Below are 17,012 nucleotides of genomic sequence, written 5' to 3'. Positions count from 1 at the left end.
GCTCTCTACAACTAGCCATAATGTGAATAAGATAGCTAGTAGCTGAATGAGGATGCTCTGGAATGCAAATTTCTTTGGCAGTTGGGAGGGGGAAAAAACACCTTCAGCTTTATTTAAAATGAATTAAGTCCTAGGGGGGAGGGGGAGGACTGCCAGACACCCCCCAGGGAAGGATTTAGATAAGTAGGAATCCTAATGTGGAAATCTGCCTGCAGGATGCACGCACGTCTCCGAAGTTCTTCTTTCCTGGCACCTTTTGCTTGACACGAGAATAAAACGAAGTGGGTGTTTTCAAATTTTATTTTACATTGCAACCTCTCATATGCACACATAATTTTTTTCCCTAGAAAAAGTGACACCTGACATAGGGTTCTCTCAACAAGAGATTCAAAGATATAGTTCTATCTACAAGAGTACAGAAAAGGTGGTGAATGACATTTAATGGAAAAAAGTAGACTGTTGATAATTCCATTCAGATGTAATGTGTTTAAAAAAAATTTTTAGAGGTTATTCTTTCTCTCATGTCAGATTTTTTAAAAAAGGGAAATGCTATGGAACTCATTCAGTACTTTGTAGCACTTATGAAGCAGAATAAGCATAAATATATTACTTTTTTTACCATCTTAATATTAGGCAATCCACTTTTCTTAAAATATACTGAAGAATTTTTAAAAATCCACATATGCGTAATTGTTTTTCTCTCATTTCATACACACACACACACACACACACACACACCCCTCTATGTATGCACAGGACAACAGTTGACCTAAATACTTTGGGGGAAAGACCCTTAAAATGTGCTCTTTGGGTTCACATAAAAAATGATTGACAAAGCTGGCGAAAGACAGGGCAAGCTAATTTTCCCCTAGTCACTGTTCTATGATCTAGAAGTTGAAGGACCAGGGAACCTTACCTCATCAAAAGAAATCATATGTAAAGCACTTAGAACAGTGTCTGGTATCTGACAAATACTTGTTCCCTTGGCCTCTTCCCCACCTCTTCTTTGAGAATGCTTTTTTTTTTTTTTTTGGTCCAGATCTGCAATTTCATTGCTGCAGGTAATGCCCAGTGAAGAAACTCCCCTGAAGCAGATCAGCTACTCCTCTGCAACCTACAGCCTTAAGGGAATTGCCAGGGGCCAGGGGAGTGAAAGGTGCCCAAGGTAACCCAGCCAGTTTGTTTCAGAGGTAGGATTTGAAAAGCAGGATTCTCTGAAGCTTAGGTAAAGCTCTCTATCTACCACAAATATGTTACCTCTTGTAACCTAGAATATCACCTCTCAAATAGGATCTCCTATGTGCCAAGTACTGCTCTAGGTGCTATGACGGATACACTGCAGAAAACACAGGGCCCCTATTCTTAAGAAGCTTAAGTTTAATTGTGAAACGAAGACTGACACTCATATTAAATGATTAAGAATCCAATAAAAACTGAACCATGTGCATATGATAGAGACTGTGATTATCAGAGTTCAAACAAGGGAGAATTCAACGTATATCAGAGTGGTTGAACAAGATCTATGAGTGTTAAGACTGGGACTGGGCCTTGAAAGCTGCTTCAGATTTAAAAGAATGGGGGAAACCCCACTACTTAACCCCAGACCTAAAACATTTTTGAAAAGGGAAGATATTATTTATCATTCTTTTCCTAGCACAGAAATCCTGACACCTTTTGGGGGAGTTAGGGAAATGGAGGGAGTATGATAAGCAGGATAAAATTAAAATGCTTCTACTCATATTACCTTTGAGATGACTTTATTTCCCCTAAACCTGAGCTACTACAGGTCTGCCTCCACTCAAGTGGGATTCTTGCTCACTCTGATAGAAGTATACTCAATTACCTTTAAAAATGAAGCCTTATGGAGGGGGAGCAGACCACACTTTCTTCCATGCAAGATTTAACTGCCAGGTTCAATCTATTTCACCAAATATTTAACACCAGCGACATAAAGTTAAAAAATAAAAGCAAACGCTCCCTGTCCCTAGTGTCTTGTTTCTCATAATGCAAGCTGGTCTTAAGTTCACATCTCTCTATTAATAACAACTGACATTTGCAAGGTACATCGCCTATACTTCTTCACTGAGGTATCACAACTACCTCGGGAGGTAGGTCCTGCAGATTTATTATTATCCCCATTTTGCAAGAAATTGAGGCTCAGAGAGGCAAAGGGATTTCTCTGTGGTCACATAGTACATTATGGAGGTGGAATTCTGACCTGGCTCTTCCTGATTCCAGACTCAATTTAAACTCTGACTTGAAGTTAAAAAAAAAAAAGTCCAGATAAATAATCTGTAAACTAGTATTCGAGGTAAACTTAAACTGAGAAGCCAACCATAGCTACTTACTGAAAAGTACCTCTATTTCTATATTACTTACTAATTCTATCTTTAGCACAATGCCCAACACATAAGCAGCTCTTAATAAATGAAATCAGTTAACTTCTTGCATTATCTGTAGGTAGCCTATGACACACATGACCATAGCTAGCTATCTCTATACTGCATTCCAGTTTGCTTATCTACAAAAAACAAAAACAAACAAAAAAAGCTCACTTTCAGTGTCACACAAATGCACATCATGGTGATGACAGAGATCTCTTGCATCATCAAATGGTTTTTCCCCAAAGTCTTCCCAAACCTTAAGTAGGCCAACGTATTAGATGCTATTCAGTTGGGTATTTTTAAAGGCACTCCGGGGTCTGTTTTCTGAAGTATATTCAGGTGGGAGGAAGATGATAGAGAGTTACTCTGCATCATATCCTAAAATGGGTCCCAGCCATCTTTCAACCTCATCCACAGACATGTTTTTCCTCAAAGCATAATCTTCAATCTGCAAAGGAAGATCAGAAACAGCCTGTCATGGTAGCAAGACTCGATAAAGCCAAGTCTCTAACACTGGCAGAAGAACAATATGTAGATCAGGAAGATCTAATTGTTAGACATCACCTGGCATAACTCTCTCATGTTGTCCTCAGGGCAACAGGCCAGAGGAACTTGCCCAAGGTCACACAGCTACTTAGTGGCAAAGAAGCAGATGCTCTTTCCATTCTTATTCTTAATGGATCAGAGGATCCACAGTATAGAGCTGGAAGAGTCCCAGAGGTCATCTGATTTTCTCCACTCGCCTCACTTTACAGATGAGGAAAATGTGGCTCACTGAGTCTGTGACATTCTCAAGGTCAGGCAGGCACTACACATGAAAGACGGAATTTGAACCCAGCTACTCAGACTCCAAATCCAGAATTCTTTCATGGCAATCTATTAGGATAGGTAGGTACCAACAACTAGGTAGGGCAGTGGATAGAGTGCTGGGCCACAAGTCAGGAAGACTCATCTTCCTAAGTCCAAATCCAGCCTCAAACGTTATTACTAGCTGTGTGACCCTGGGCAAGTCACTTAACCCTACTTGCCTCAATTTTCTCATCTGTAATGACCTGGAGAAGAAAAAGTGGCAAAACACTCCAGTATCTTTGCCAAGAGCAAACCCCAAAAAGGATCATGGAGAGTCAGACACGACTGAAAATGACTAAACAACAAGATATCAACAGACTTTTTTTGGTCTAGACCTATGATTTCATTGGCATAAAGATAAGGAACTCCCATTAAGGAAACTGATTTTGTTGGCATAGGACCTGCCCAATGGGGATGGGCAAAACTACCCTACAATTTACGTTCTTAGCTGGTTACCTGGAGTGGGGGTTGGGAGAGGGCTCGGTGTGTGTAGTGGCACTGAGAGGTCAAGTGATTTGCTTAAGGTCACACAGCCAGTATGTGTCAGAGGCAGGCTTGGCATTCAGTCTACCTGCATTCTAGGCTGACTCTTTAACCACTATACTACACTGTCTCTTAACAGTCATTAAAAGGCATTTATTTTATGGACCAAATTAGATCATTCTTTCAGGAGAAAACACTGTGTATTAATCATTATTAGAAGGAAAGAAAAGATGATTGAGGGGATCAAATTCAGACAGTAAGTGGACAAAGTTTTACTGTCCTGTCCCAAGTTAGCCTAATTTGCATTTAAAATTCAAATAAGTCTAACAATTTCATTTAACATTATTAGGTTTCAGAGGAAGACATCTACAACAATGAATATTAATTACCTGGTCCTTGGAAATTTTACCAACAGAAAAGTATTTGGAGTTCAGATTGGCAAAGTAGAGACCAGAGACAGCTGAAGCAGGTGCCATTGCTAACGATTCCGTAAGTTCAATCCCTGGAAAGAAGAAAAAGAACAGACAATGATAGTCTTACCTCTGGTCCTTGTTTCCTGAATAAGGGCAGAGCTACGAAAACCCTGTATACCCCCAAGTAGCTACTAGAGGATGCTGCCACATGAATGGCCAAAGGGACCCAGAATGGCTCAGAACAGCAAATCACTGCAGGACAGGTGACCTTATTTTGGGAAGAGGAGGAGAAGAGAGACTAGGAAAGCCTTCTCTCCCACCATCATCCTGATTAACTTCTGGGGACCTCTGCCCAAGACCTAGACACAAACATGGTTTCAAATAACTCATCTCAGTCCAAAGTAACTTTAAGTTGTCCATACTAAGCCTGGACTTAGGCTTATATAGGAAACTCCTGAATAGCTTAGTGGGTTCTAAGGCACCTACTCCCCCTTTTTTTTTGGCCTGGACAATTATTTCTTTGGCATTGGGAATTCCTGAGGAAAAAAAAGAAAAAAATCCTCTTTCTACTGGGGACTACAATTTGTAGTCTTAATAAAATAGGCTAGAGCACTGAGAATTTAAATGGCTCATCCAGGGGTCACATAGCCAGTTATGTGTCAAGAGGCAGGATTTGAACCCAGGTCTCCTTGACTCTGAGGGTGGCTCTCTACCCACTATGCCACCTTGGCTTAAGAGTCTAAGGATCCACATGAAAATAGCTCCCTTCAAGCAGAAAGCTGGGAAACAATTTTTACTGCCAGGGTCTCTGATAAAGGCCTCATTTCTAAAATATATAAAGAACTGAGTCAAATTTATAAGAATACAAGTTGTTCCCCAATTGATAAATGGTCAAAGGATATGAACAGGCAGCTTTCAGATGAAGAAATTAAAGCCATCTATAGTCATATGAAAAAATACTCCAATCACTATTGATTAGAGAAATGCAAATCAAAACAACTCTGAGGCACATCACATCTATCAGATTGGCTAAAACATGAAAAAAGAGGAAAATGATAAATGCTGCAGAAGATGTGGGACACTAATGCATTGTTGGTGGAGTTGTGAAATGATCCAACCATTCTGGAGAACAATTTGAAACTATGCATACCCTTTGACCCAGCAATACCACTTCTAGATCTGTATTCCAAAGAGATCATAAAAATGGGAAAAGGACCTACATGTACAAAAATATTCATAGCAGCTCTTTTTGTGGTGGCCAAGAATTGGAAATTGAGAGGATGCCCATCAATTGGGGAATGGCTAAACAAGTTGTGGTGTGTGAATATAATGGAATACTACTGTGCTATAAGAAATGTTATAAGAAAGTAAGAAAACCTGGAAAGACTTATATGAACTGATGCTGAGTAAAGTGAGCAGAACCAGGAGAACATTGTACACAGTAACAGTAACATTGTGTGACGCCTAACTTTCATAGATTTGGCTCTTCTCAGCAATGCAAGGATCTAAGACAACTCCAAAAGTCTCATGATGGAAAATGCTGTCCAAAGCCAGAGAAAGAACTATGGATGCAGATGGAAGCATGCTATTTGCTCTTTTTTGTTGTTGTTTTGTTTCTTCTTTCTTGTGGTTCCTCCCATTGGTCCTAATTCTTCTTTACAATATGACTAATGTGAAAATATGTTTCATATGAATGTGTATATATAAAATACATATATGAATCTGATATATAAAATATATCAGATTACACGCTGTCTTGGGGAGGGCGAGAAAATTTTAAACTCAAAAGCTTGTGGAAGTTAATGTTGAAAACTAAAAACAAATAAATTTTTAAAAAAAGAAAAGAAAAGAAAATAGCTCCCTTCAGGGACTCTAACCCAGGTTTGGAGATATCCTGGGAACATCCCAAATTAGGATAGGTTGTCTACATTCACATTATCAGGCCTAAGGGTGATTTGAGGGTGGGAAGGTAGAGTGAAGTGAGTTTAAAAAGCTCTAACAGAGGCTTAATACCTCTTCAAGCATTAAACTGATATCGCACTAAGGTACAGGTTTTCTGCATGCCTTGTATAACTAACTACTAAACAGATCCAGATGAAAAACAACTGAAAATACTAAATTAAACAATGAATGTGAATGTGTATACACACACACACATACACACACACATTAAACCACATATGTGACTAGTTATATAAATGTGTTTTCCTTTGGCTCTCTTCAGGTGCCTTTAACATATCCAGTGCTTTCTGCCTCAAGGAAGCATATCCATTTTCTAGACCAATACCTGTAGTTTCTGCAATGTGACCAAGTCTCCACATTGTGAGCTTCTCAGTATGGTCAGGTTGGCTGGGATAACCAGGAGCAGGACGGATGCCCTCATATCGGATTTTCCGCAAGTCAGCAATATTCAGCCGCTCACTGTCACTGTAAGCCCACAATTCTTTGCGAACCCTTTCATGAAGTTCTTCTGCAAAAGCCTTAAATAGAAAAGTGGTCATCTTTATCCAGAGGAAGCAGTACAGGCAGTGTGATATGGACTCTGAGTCAGGAGGCCTTAGTTCAAATCCCACCTCAGACACCTACTACTTGAGTGACCTTGGGTGAGTCACTAAACTTTCCTTGGCCTCAATTCCTTCATTTGTAAAATGATCCACAGATGGCCTCTAAAGCCATCTATTTATAGATTCTGAACCAACGCAGAGCAGAAGGAAAGTGTCTCAGTCAAGGAGATAGGACAGAGGAGGCTACTTGGATTTATCCCTTCACCACCTGGTCTCCTTTGTCTAATTCAGGCATCACTTCAGAATTTGGAACCTCATCTTGAGATCACAGGATTAAAGCTAGAAGGAACCTTGGAAATTCAACTCAAGGGAGTTCAACCCCCTGATTTTAAAGAAAACTGAGGCCAAAAAGAGTTTAAGTGACTTGCAGTTTAAGTGTTTAAGAGTTTAAGTGATCACATAGATAGTACAGAGAAGAGATGGGATTCAAATCTAAGTCTTCTGACTCCAAACAAAGTACTTTCCAGTGTAGCACAACAAATAAATCTCCATTCTACCCCCTCCCCAACCTCAGCTCACAGACCACCATTTACTATTGGTGCCCAGCCCACAAGGACTGCTGAAATTTTCTCTACTAGCAAAGGAATCCTATTGGATGAAAAGCTCTGTTCAATTCAACAAACATTCATCCTGGGATGATAGTTACACTAGTGCATTGCTGGAGGAGCTGTGAATCAATATAACTATTCTGGAAGGCAATTTGGAATTAGCAAATAAAATGGCTAAAAGGTCCATATCCTTTGGCTCAGAGATTCCATTACTGGGCTTATACCCCAAGACTGATAAAAAGAGAGTACCGAAATACACCAAAATATTTATAGCTACACTTTTTCTAATAGTGAAGAGTTAGAAACAAAGTAGATAATCATTAACTGGGAAATGGATAAACAAACCATGGCGCAGGAATATAATGGAATATGACTGTGCTGTAAAAAATGTGATGAATACAGAGCAGCATGGAAAAATATAAAAAACGAGCATAGCTTGAAAGCAGAGATATGAGAAGACAGTCCCCTCCCATCCTTGCAGCGGTAAGAGGTCCACAGATACTGCATACTGCATGTATTTTTTCAACTTTTTCAATACATTGATCAGTTGTACTAATTTTTTCTTCTTTCTCTTTTTTGTTTTTAAAACAATATTATTTGTTATATCAGATGGCTCTCTGGAGGAGAAAGAAGAAGGATACTGGGGGAAGAAACCATGGTGATATTAAGAAAAAAATCTAGCAATAAAAACTTACTTAAAAAAACATCACAAACATTTATTTAGTCACTGCTACATATAAGGCACTATGCTAAGTCCTGGAGATACAAAGCCAAAAAAAGAAACTGTCTTTTTCCTTAAGGAGCTTATCTCTACTATAGTCCAGTATTACTCCTTGAGGTTAAGGAATATCTTTTAAGGAGACAGTAATATTTGACATCTTTATTTGGGAAAAAAAAAAGACTAAGACCAACCTCTAACCTTAATTACATGCATAAGAAAAATCAGAATCCATCTATGCCGGGAAGCTCTAAAATAGAATTATAAAGGGCAGTGTGTGTGCTAGAAAAAATTATTAGATATGGAGTCGAAAGACTTTATGAATTCGCATTTTGGCTGTCACTTCTTAGCTAACTTTAGACAAGTGACTTAACATCTTTTAAAGGTCTTGGTTTCCTCATCTGTAAAATGGTATTGCCATAGATGGGCTCTATGCTCCCTTCTGGCTCCATCAGTGAAATCAAGCCTAGCATTTAATTGTTGAATTACTAGCCATCTCCCACCCCCTAACAATGAGAGCCCACGTAGGGCTTTGTCCTGGGTCTTCTCTTCTCTCTCCATAGCCTACTTCTTGGTGATTTTTGCCAGCTCCTATGGTTTAATTACAATCCATATGATTCCCCAATCTCTGTCTCCTATACTCCAGTCTCATATCATCAACTGCCTGCTGGACAGCTCCATCTGGATAGTCCATATTCATCTCAAACACAACATGTCTAAAACACAACACATCATCTTCCTCCCTAAACCTGCCCTCCTCTGAACTTCCCTATTTCTACTGAGGACATCTTTCCAGTCACACAGGTTCTCAACCTGAAGTGCATTTTCTTTCTCTCCTTTTTTTTTATTGTATACATTTTTTTCAGTTCTAAAGGATTTGTTTTTTCTCCTTCCCATATGCTCCCCCATCCTTCTCCCCTGAAAAAAATAAAACAAAACAAAACCTTTTTATCATATAAGCATAGTCAAACAAAACCAAGAGTCATCCTCAACTCCCTCACCCCTTGTATTCAATCAATTGCCAGGTCCAGCTGATTTTACTTCCACACCATCACTCACATCTGTCCCTTCCTTTCCACTTACATAGCCATCCCCCTAACTTGAGCCTTCATCACTTCTCAAGCCTGGATTATTGTAATATCCCCCTAATTCGCTGCCTGTTACTCTCTCTTCACCAGAGTTGCCAAAATAATCTCCTTAAGCCACATACCTGACCACATTACTCCCCTGCTCAAGAATCTTCAGTAGCTCCCTATTGCTTCTAAGTTTAAATGCAGCCTCCTCAGACTGGTATTCAAGGCATTCCACAATTTGACTCTAGCCTATCTTTCTGGGTTTACTTCATTTTATTTTCCTTCACACATTTTAAGTTCCAGGCAAACTGACCTGCTTGCTGCTCCCAGACAGACATCCCATCTCCCACTGTTTGTCTTTGCACAGGCTAGTGCCTCATGTTCTGACTGCACTCCTTCCTCACCTCCACCTGTCACAACCTTAGCACCCTTCAAGGCTTAGCTCAGGTGCCACCTCCCACAGGCAGCTTTTCCTGATTCCTTTAGTTGTGTTTTCTCTCCTCAAATTATCTTGTATTGATGTAACTGTGTGTCGTACAGCTCCAGTAAAATATATACTCCTCGAAGGAATGGATTTTACTGTGTTTGTCTCATAGCCCCAGAGCTTGGCACACAGTAGCTGCTTAATGAATGTTTGTTGAATTAAAGAAATAGCTGCCACTTACTACGTGCCAAGCATACAGAAGAATTTTATGACCCTGGAAAAGTGGTATTAAATAAAAATAGGAGTCACTACACTGTACATAAGAATTATTGCAGGTTGACTTAGAAGACTACATATTAACATTATCTATATTTTATTGTATTTTTATTTATTTTATTAAATATTACTCAGTTAATTATCAATCTTGCTCTAGCTGCAGACTGCAGCCCCCATGTTTGACACCTCCACCCTAGACTACAGTGAGTAAAAGTGAGAGTCAGGCACTAAATTAGAGAATGAGGTTTTAGGAGAAAGGAAGAAAGCTATAAGAAGTCATTCTGGCTAAGTTGAAACTTTCTCTGAAAGTAGCCAGATTTAGAAGGACAGAAAATTTTTAACCACCATTTTAAAAAGGAAGTTTTAGCAGGTGACATTTTCAGTGTTCACACCTACTCACACATTGCACTGGGGTTGGTCCCAAGGCTACTGAAGTCAAAGAAAAGCTCATAGTTCCTCCAGTTTTGTGGAGCTGCTATGTTGCCCACCTTTCTTCTATGTAGTAACAAGCAACTCATTTCGTCACCAATACAGCCCCCAAAGTGCCTCTAAGAGTGAGTTTAACCAAGAAAAGATGCTCCTAGTGCATGCCTGATTCTTTACCTCTGCCAACCGGTCTCCCAGAGCCTTAGCCATGATGCTGCTGTAGACGTCACACTGCTCCTCATAGGTCTTGCTCAGTTCATCTACTCCAAAGCAGGCCACAGCAAAGAGGCCCAAGTAGTCACGGACCCCAGATTCCAGAGGAGCTACGAAGTCAGACAGGCAATAATAGGGGTCTGGGCTGGCAGAGTCCTTTTCTGCCTTAAAACCAAAGACCAAGAAGAGAAATGCAGTTAAATGGCAATGGCATCTATAAATTTGTGTGATTTAAAAAAAAAAACACTTCATTTTAAAGACAGGGTCTAATATTGTTTTTATTTTAATTACAAAAAAAGGCCAAGAAAACCAATAATTACACAAATCATTTTTCTCAATCTTCATTTCAATTATTGATACTGTTGTTGTTCAGTCATTTTTCAGCCATGTCAGACTCTTTGTGACCCAATTTGGTTTTTTCTTGGCAAAGAGGAGTTTGCCATTTCCTTCTCCAGCTCATTTTACAGATGAGGAAACTGAGGCAAAGAAAGTTAAATGACTTTCCGAGGTTCTCACAGCTAGTAAGTGTCTGAGGATAGACTGGAACTCAGGAAGATGAATATTCCTGCCTCCTGGCCCTGCAGTCTATCCACTGTGCCACCTAATTGACTTTCATTGATAAGGAGACATAAAGGTCATTGTACTCAATGTCAGAAGTCCTGAGTTTGAATATGACCTCTGCTTACAAGTCTCTTAACTCTGTAAAGGCTACACAATGATTAACAATGATGTAAATGGAAAAAACACAACCATGAAATAGCTAAAAATAAATTTTGCCAAAATTGTAAAGAAGAAGCTTGGCCCCAAAGAAGAGAGATGAGAACACACTTGTCACCCACTCACCCTCTTGCTGTTTTTTGGGGAAAGGGGTGTGCACAGCTATAGAACATTGCATGTAGTGTCATATTTTTCAATATTCTGATAATAAGGGAAACAATTTTCTTATTATTTTTCTTTTTTTAAAAAAAAAATTCTTTTTTATAAGAGATGGCTCCCATCAAGAGGAAGAAATATAATTTGGGTGATGTCAAAAATAGTTATCAATAACAAAAAATATTTTCTTAAACTTTAAAAACTTCTTTAACTCTGTTTCTTCATCCACAAAATTGATAACCACCTGCACCGCTTAACTTATAGGGATTTTGTGAGAATTAAGTGAAATTCCTTATATAAAGCATTTTGTAAACCTTTCAGCACTATGAGTTATTATTTTTATTGTAAGGCAACATAAGATGGTACATAAAATGTCAGAGTTGAAGTCAGAAAAAGCAGGGTGAAATCCTCTGGCGTATTATTATAAGTATCCTTAAGCCTGGCTGATTGTCCTACCACCCACCTCTGCCAAGAATATCTACATTTTAAAGGGTTAGGGTAAAATGGTATTTGGGGAATTCTAAGCAGATTCTATGGTTTCCCCATAAGGGAGAGGCACAATCAATTTCACTTATAAATGTATGGTGCACATAACACACATCTTCTGAGTAAATCACTGGTATTGTTACTCTTTGTGTGTGTAAAAAGACTAATGTGAAAGCAGCGTCTGCCAGATGTCCTCTGAGCAACCACCCCTAAGAGCCTCAATTAGAGGCCTTGTTCCTGTCTGAGTGTCTGCCTTGAGTATGCTGGTCAGCCTGACATTTCTGCTGTTATTCATCACATAAACAGCCTCTGTCTCGGCCCAACAAATTCATTCCCTATTTCTTTATTGATCATTTTCCGGGTAGAACCTAGCATTAGTGTAATTTTTCAGACTTTGAGCTTGAGTTATTACATTTCATTTAATGACTTAGTCAAAGGTAAGAAGGAAGCCGCCTCACAGCTCACAAATAATGGGCTTTCTTACCTGTTGTCTTAAGCCATGAAATGTAGCTATTGGCTCTGCTGACTGTGGTATGGCATCCTCTGCATACAAATGAATATCATCCTGGACACTCTGTGCTGGCCAGAATCCAACTATACCCCTGGCTTGTAGCTTCTTTTGACTAATCAGTACTTTCAACATATTATGGGCATCATCATACACTTTTTTGGCTTCTTCCCCTATTAGATAAAAACAAAAAAATTCACTTAAAAGTTCCTTATCATTTTAGCAAAATGTTTTTTTAAAAATACAATACCTCCTCTCCCCATCTTTCCCTCCCCTCAAAAAACTACGACAAAACAACCTATTACCTCTCAGGCCACTTTCCCAGAGACTTCATCAGGTACTGCCATGAACATAACCTAAGGCGGCTTTCAGTGTCTCAGAGTGGAACGCCACTATCCCCAGTCCCCATAGTCTATTTCCCCAAGCTAACAATAACTTAGATTGAAAGCCACAACTCTCTTCTCTCTGACAGAATGTTTCAAGGAACCATCTCTGGCATTCTGCCCTTTGAGGCAGTGAGGTGGTCCAGCGGACAAGCACCGGGCTCCGAGTCAAGGAGACTTAAGGGCCAGTCCAGCCTCAACACTTACTAGCTGTGGAATCCTGGGCAAGTCACTTAGTGTCCTCAACTGTGAAACGGGGATATTTAACAGCAGCTACCTCCTAGTGTTGTTGTAAATTGTCCTTTAATCAAATGATTCTTTCAAAAAGCATACACTATGCCCAGCTCTTTGAAGAGCAGCAAGCAGTAACCACCCACTGCCACCATTGCTAAGTGTTAAGTATACGCTGACATTGCTTACAAGAAGACACTCATTTCCGACAGTTGCACATGAAGATGGGTTTGTTTCCTGACAGACTGAAGTAGACTTGTCACCCTCCTACTCAATATAACTCCAGGTGCCCCCCATTGCCTTCAGGATCTACAAAATCCTCTGTTTGGTATTCAAAGCCCTTCATAACCTAACCCCCTCCTACTTTTACAATCTTGTCTATTTATCTGTTCATTTATTTATGTGGGGGCAATCCAGGTTAAGTGACTTGCCCAAGATCACACAGCTAGTAAGTGTGTGAGGCTGGATTTGAACTCAGGCCCTCCTGACTCAAGGGCCAGTGCTCTAATCACTGAGCCACTTAGGTGACCCCTTTACAGTCTTCTTACTCCCAATATGTATTGTTCAACCCAGTGATGTTGGCTTCCTGGCTGTTCCAGAAGACATTCTCTCTTTCTACTCCAAGCATTTTCTTGGGCTGTCTCTCATGGAATGCTTTCCCTTCTCAACTCTACCTACTGGCTCTCCGAAGTCCATTTAAGTCTCAACTAAAAATCTCATCTTCTACAGGAAGCTTTTCCTAACCCCTCTTAATTCTAGGGCTTCTGTCTCTTAATTATCTCCTATTTATCTTACATATAGTTTGTACGTACTCATGTGCTAGTTGTCTCCTGTGGGAGATTTTAAGTTCCTTGAGAGCAGGGACTATCTTTTGTCTTTGTATCCCTAGGGCTTAGCACAGCTCCAGGTACATAGTGGCACAGTACTTAATGAACGTTTCTTACCTGACTGGTTGGTCATTAAATTTAGCTTACCTCTCTCCTAGTTCTGCCTGCCCCCTCACTCCTTTCTCCTCCCACTCTAGCCTCTTATCAGGATCTTTGGCTAGTTACTGCTATCACCTAACTCCCAGTGACTTAAGATATCATCACCCCCAATCTCAGGGCATTTGCACTGAAAAAGAGATGCTGAGACCAAAACAAAAGAAAAACTTTTAAGTCACAAATACTGATTCCTTATGATAGCATTTCAGATACTTTGAAAGGCAATGGGAGAAGATATCTTCTGGAAAAGACAGTCTACCTCATATTCTTTATAACATAATTAATTGATAATTATGACCTATCCCTATGAAATCCCAGTACCCTTACGGTCATCCACAAAGTCCCGCATTTGGCCTTAACTGTGATTTAGGTGATTGGTTATTTATCTATGTTGAACCAAAGGCTGAACAGTTTGTGAAATACTTTTTAAATCCACTACTCTTCTCCCATAATCACCCCACCCTTTCCCCCCCAAAACACCAATTCTCCTAAGTTAGAGCAGATCAGATAAGCTCCATCTTCAACCCCAAGCAGCAGTAACCTACTCCAAATCCACTTCTCAGTTCTTCTCCTTTCTACTCTGAATTCAGCTCCTTGCTGACCAGGAAGGACTGCTTCATCTCTGCCTTCGTATCAAGCTAGCACACCTAACACTAGGCACAGAGGAGGCAACTTAATATGGGACTGAGATCAAAATGTCACCCAGCACACTACTATTCAAATATCCTTTTCTACTGAAAAGAGAGGAAAGTATTGCAAGGAAGGAACAACTGAACTGACCCACTGTTTTGTCATTAAAGATCTTGGGAAAACCTCGATTGGGGTATTTGCCCCTGAGTTGCCAGACATCGAAGAAAGGTTTCCAGTCAATGTAGTCCACCAGCCTCTGCAGGTCATAGTCTTCAAAAACCTGAGTCCCAATAAATTTGGGTTTCACTAGAGAAACAAAAAGTACAGGTTACCATTAGGAATATTCAAGGCTTGAAGTTTAAACATCTTTTACATAGAGTGAATGCATAGCCTACCAAGGCCTCTGGTTTCTAAGTCTGAAGTTGCTCAGGAGACTCCTACACACTGTCTTATTCCTGTCACCCGTAGGAGTTGTTTTGGGGGGTTTTTGGGGGGGAAGAGAGGGGACCAGCTTTAGATTGCCTTGGAGAAAAGAGTAATTTTGTCTTGCATCTTAAATAAATTACTTTCTTTATGCCTCTTGGTATATGGTCCTAGGGGGCAACCTCTCTCCCTCCGAAATAAAAAGGGGTTAGCCTTCACTTGTGCAATTTAAAATTCATTTACGGGGGTGGAAGAGTTGTCAGAGAAAAAGTGTTATTATGCTATTTCCTCTGGCCTGGGGGTAACAGAAATACTGCCAGTCTGCTGAACAAACTACAGGCAGGAGTTAGAGGAAGAGTCAGAAGACTGGAGGTTTTACATCTGGTTCTGCATCTGGTTAAGCCAAGATGCTTAAACTCTGTTTCTCAGTTTCCCTATGAGGTGAGACTCACGATACCTTCCTCTATACATTTCTTAAGAGCATTTATGAATAATACATATATAAAATACACACACACACATACACACATATATATATGTATATATAAAAGCAGAATGGAAGTCTTTAAACAGAAAGAACATGGTGGCATGGGGGGGATGGGAATTAAAAGTGGGTTTGAACAGCTAGCCTATTTTTTTTTGCCTGATATATGACTACTACATCCTCTCCCCATCTGCTACCTGTCAACTTTATTCTCACATGTGACTACAAAATAATGCCCTCATCTGCTCTTCTAGCTGCCAGTGGGTGACAGGGCCAGTTTTCACAGTTCTTTATCTTCTGTCCTATACATCAAAACTCTATACTCTCTAACCCCCTCAGGACAGCAGGACATAAAGGGCTTAATTTCAGCTCAAAAGAGTTGAATTAAACAGAAGGAAGAACATCTTGGCACCAAGAATTGTGAACCATTAGAACAGATAAATCAAAAAGTCTGAGAAATCTCATCCCTCAGTATTTGTACAGGGACTTTTGGAGATCAATGTTTGAAAAGAGCACACACGTGTAAAACGGTTATAATAAAATATACTTAATTATATAATATACTTCATTGTATAAGGATAGAGAATTGGCCTGGAAACCAGGAAGATCTGGATTCAAATCCCTACATCTGACATACTAGCTGTGCAGACTCTGGCCACAGGGTTTTAAGGAGCTCTTAAGGCCTATAAGTTACAGAGAAGATTCTAACCTGCATTCATAGAAGGAGTTTCCTTGTCTAGAAGTTCCCCATACCAGTAAAATCACAGGTCCACTTCCTATTCCTACTCTATGTATATTAATGTATCCTTTTTTTGGGGGGGGAGTGAGAAAGAATGAAAAATCCATGGAATCCCCATCATTCAAAAAGAGTGTTAACATCTCTGTCGAGGATGATTCAGGAACAGTCTTACCTCACTGTGCTCAGGGACAGACTTTAAGAGACTTCAAGATTTTGTCTAACCCTGTCACATGATGGAATTCTCATTGTCAAAAGGAATTATCAGGCTGAACTGGCAGTGTATACTTGAGATAAGTTTATCCTTCCAGCTCATCTTGTTTGAAGCTCTGCTACCTGGGGCCTTTGAAGAAAAGTCCCAGATTTTCTCTCCAACTCCTTGTCCTCAACCCCCTCCCCCTGCCAAAATAAACCCCTAAACCCCACTAAGTGGCATGGCCAAATCTTCCTCCAAAAAACACTTCAGAGTTCTGAATTAGAGACTTCAATCAGCCCTCTAAGCAGCATACCCATTAGTGGGCTTTCAAGGGGCTGTCAAACATGGGAGGTTAAAGGAACCTGCCAACACAGAAGCTGGGCACTTGCTGCTTTCCTTGATATGCAGTAAGTCAAGGCAGCTACACAAACAGCATCCAAGAAGCAGCATGACAGTATTTAGCCTCAAGAGTTTTCTGTTTACATACAGAATGGAAAAAGTAAAAGAAAACTGCTGTTTGACACGGCTGATGCGCTGGGACACATGGAGTCCAGTGGATAAGCTCTTCACAAACCACCAAAAAAACTCATTTTATAAACCTCACCAGAAGTGGGAGAAGAGTTCCCCACCCCCAAACACAGAATGAAACTATCTAAGCTAGTGTTTGAACAGGGCTACTTGCATCTGAATCATTCCCAGTGAGGGACA

General features: G+C 40.0%; 1 protein-coding gene across 1 annotated transcript in view; it reads right to left on the bottom strand.

Moving 5' to 3' along the window:
- Nucleotides 1-282: 282 nt before the first annotated feature.
- MTR (5-methyltetrahydrofolate-homocysteine methyltransferase) overlaps nt 283-17,012 on the bottom strand; it is a 135,548-nt gene continuing 118,818 nt past the window's right edge. Inside the window, 6 exon segments of the mRNA XM_021000424.2 lie at nt 283-2,832; nt 4,106-4,218; nt 6,417-6,609; nt 10,336-10,536; nt 12,215-12,411; nt 14,616-14,771. Of these exon segments, the coding sequence (XP_020856083.1) occupies nt 2,746-2,832; nt 4,106-4,218; nt 6,417-6,609; nt 10,336-10,536; nt 12,215-12,411; nt 14,616-14,771 (947 nt within the window). The 3' untranslated portion in view covers nt 283-2,745.

Source organism: Phascolarctos cinereus, unplaced genomic scaffold, assembly GCF_003287225.1.
Source record: "Phascolarctos cinereus isolate Bilbo 61053 unplaced genomic scaffold, phaCin_HiC Scaffold_5;HRSCAF=322, whole genome shotgun sequence".
In the NCBI taxonomy this organism is placed as follows: Eukaryota; Metazoa; Chordata; class Mammalia; order Diprotodontia; family Phascolarctidae; genus Phascolarctos; species Phascolarctos cinereus.
Note: the sequence above shows the minus strand (reverse complement) of the source record. Positions and strands in the feature narration are given on the sequence as shown.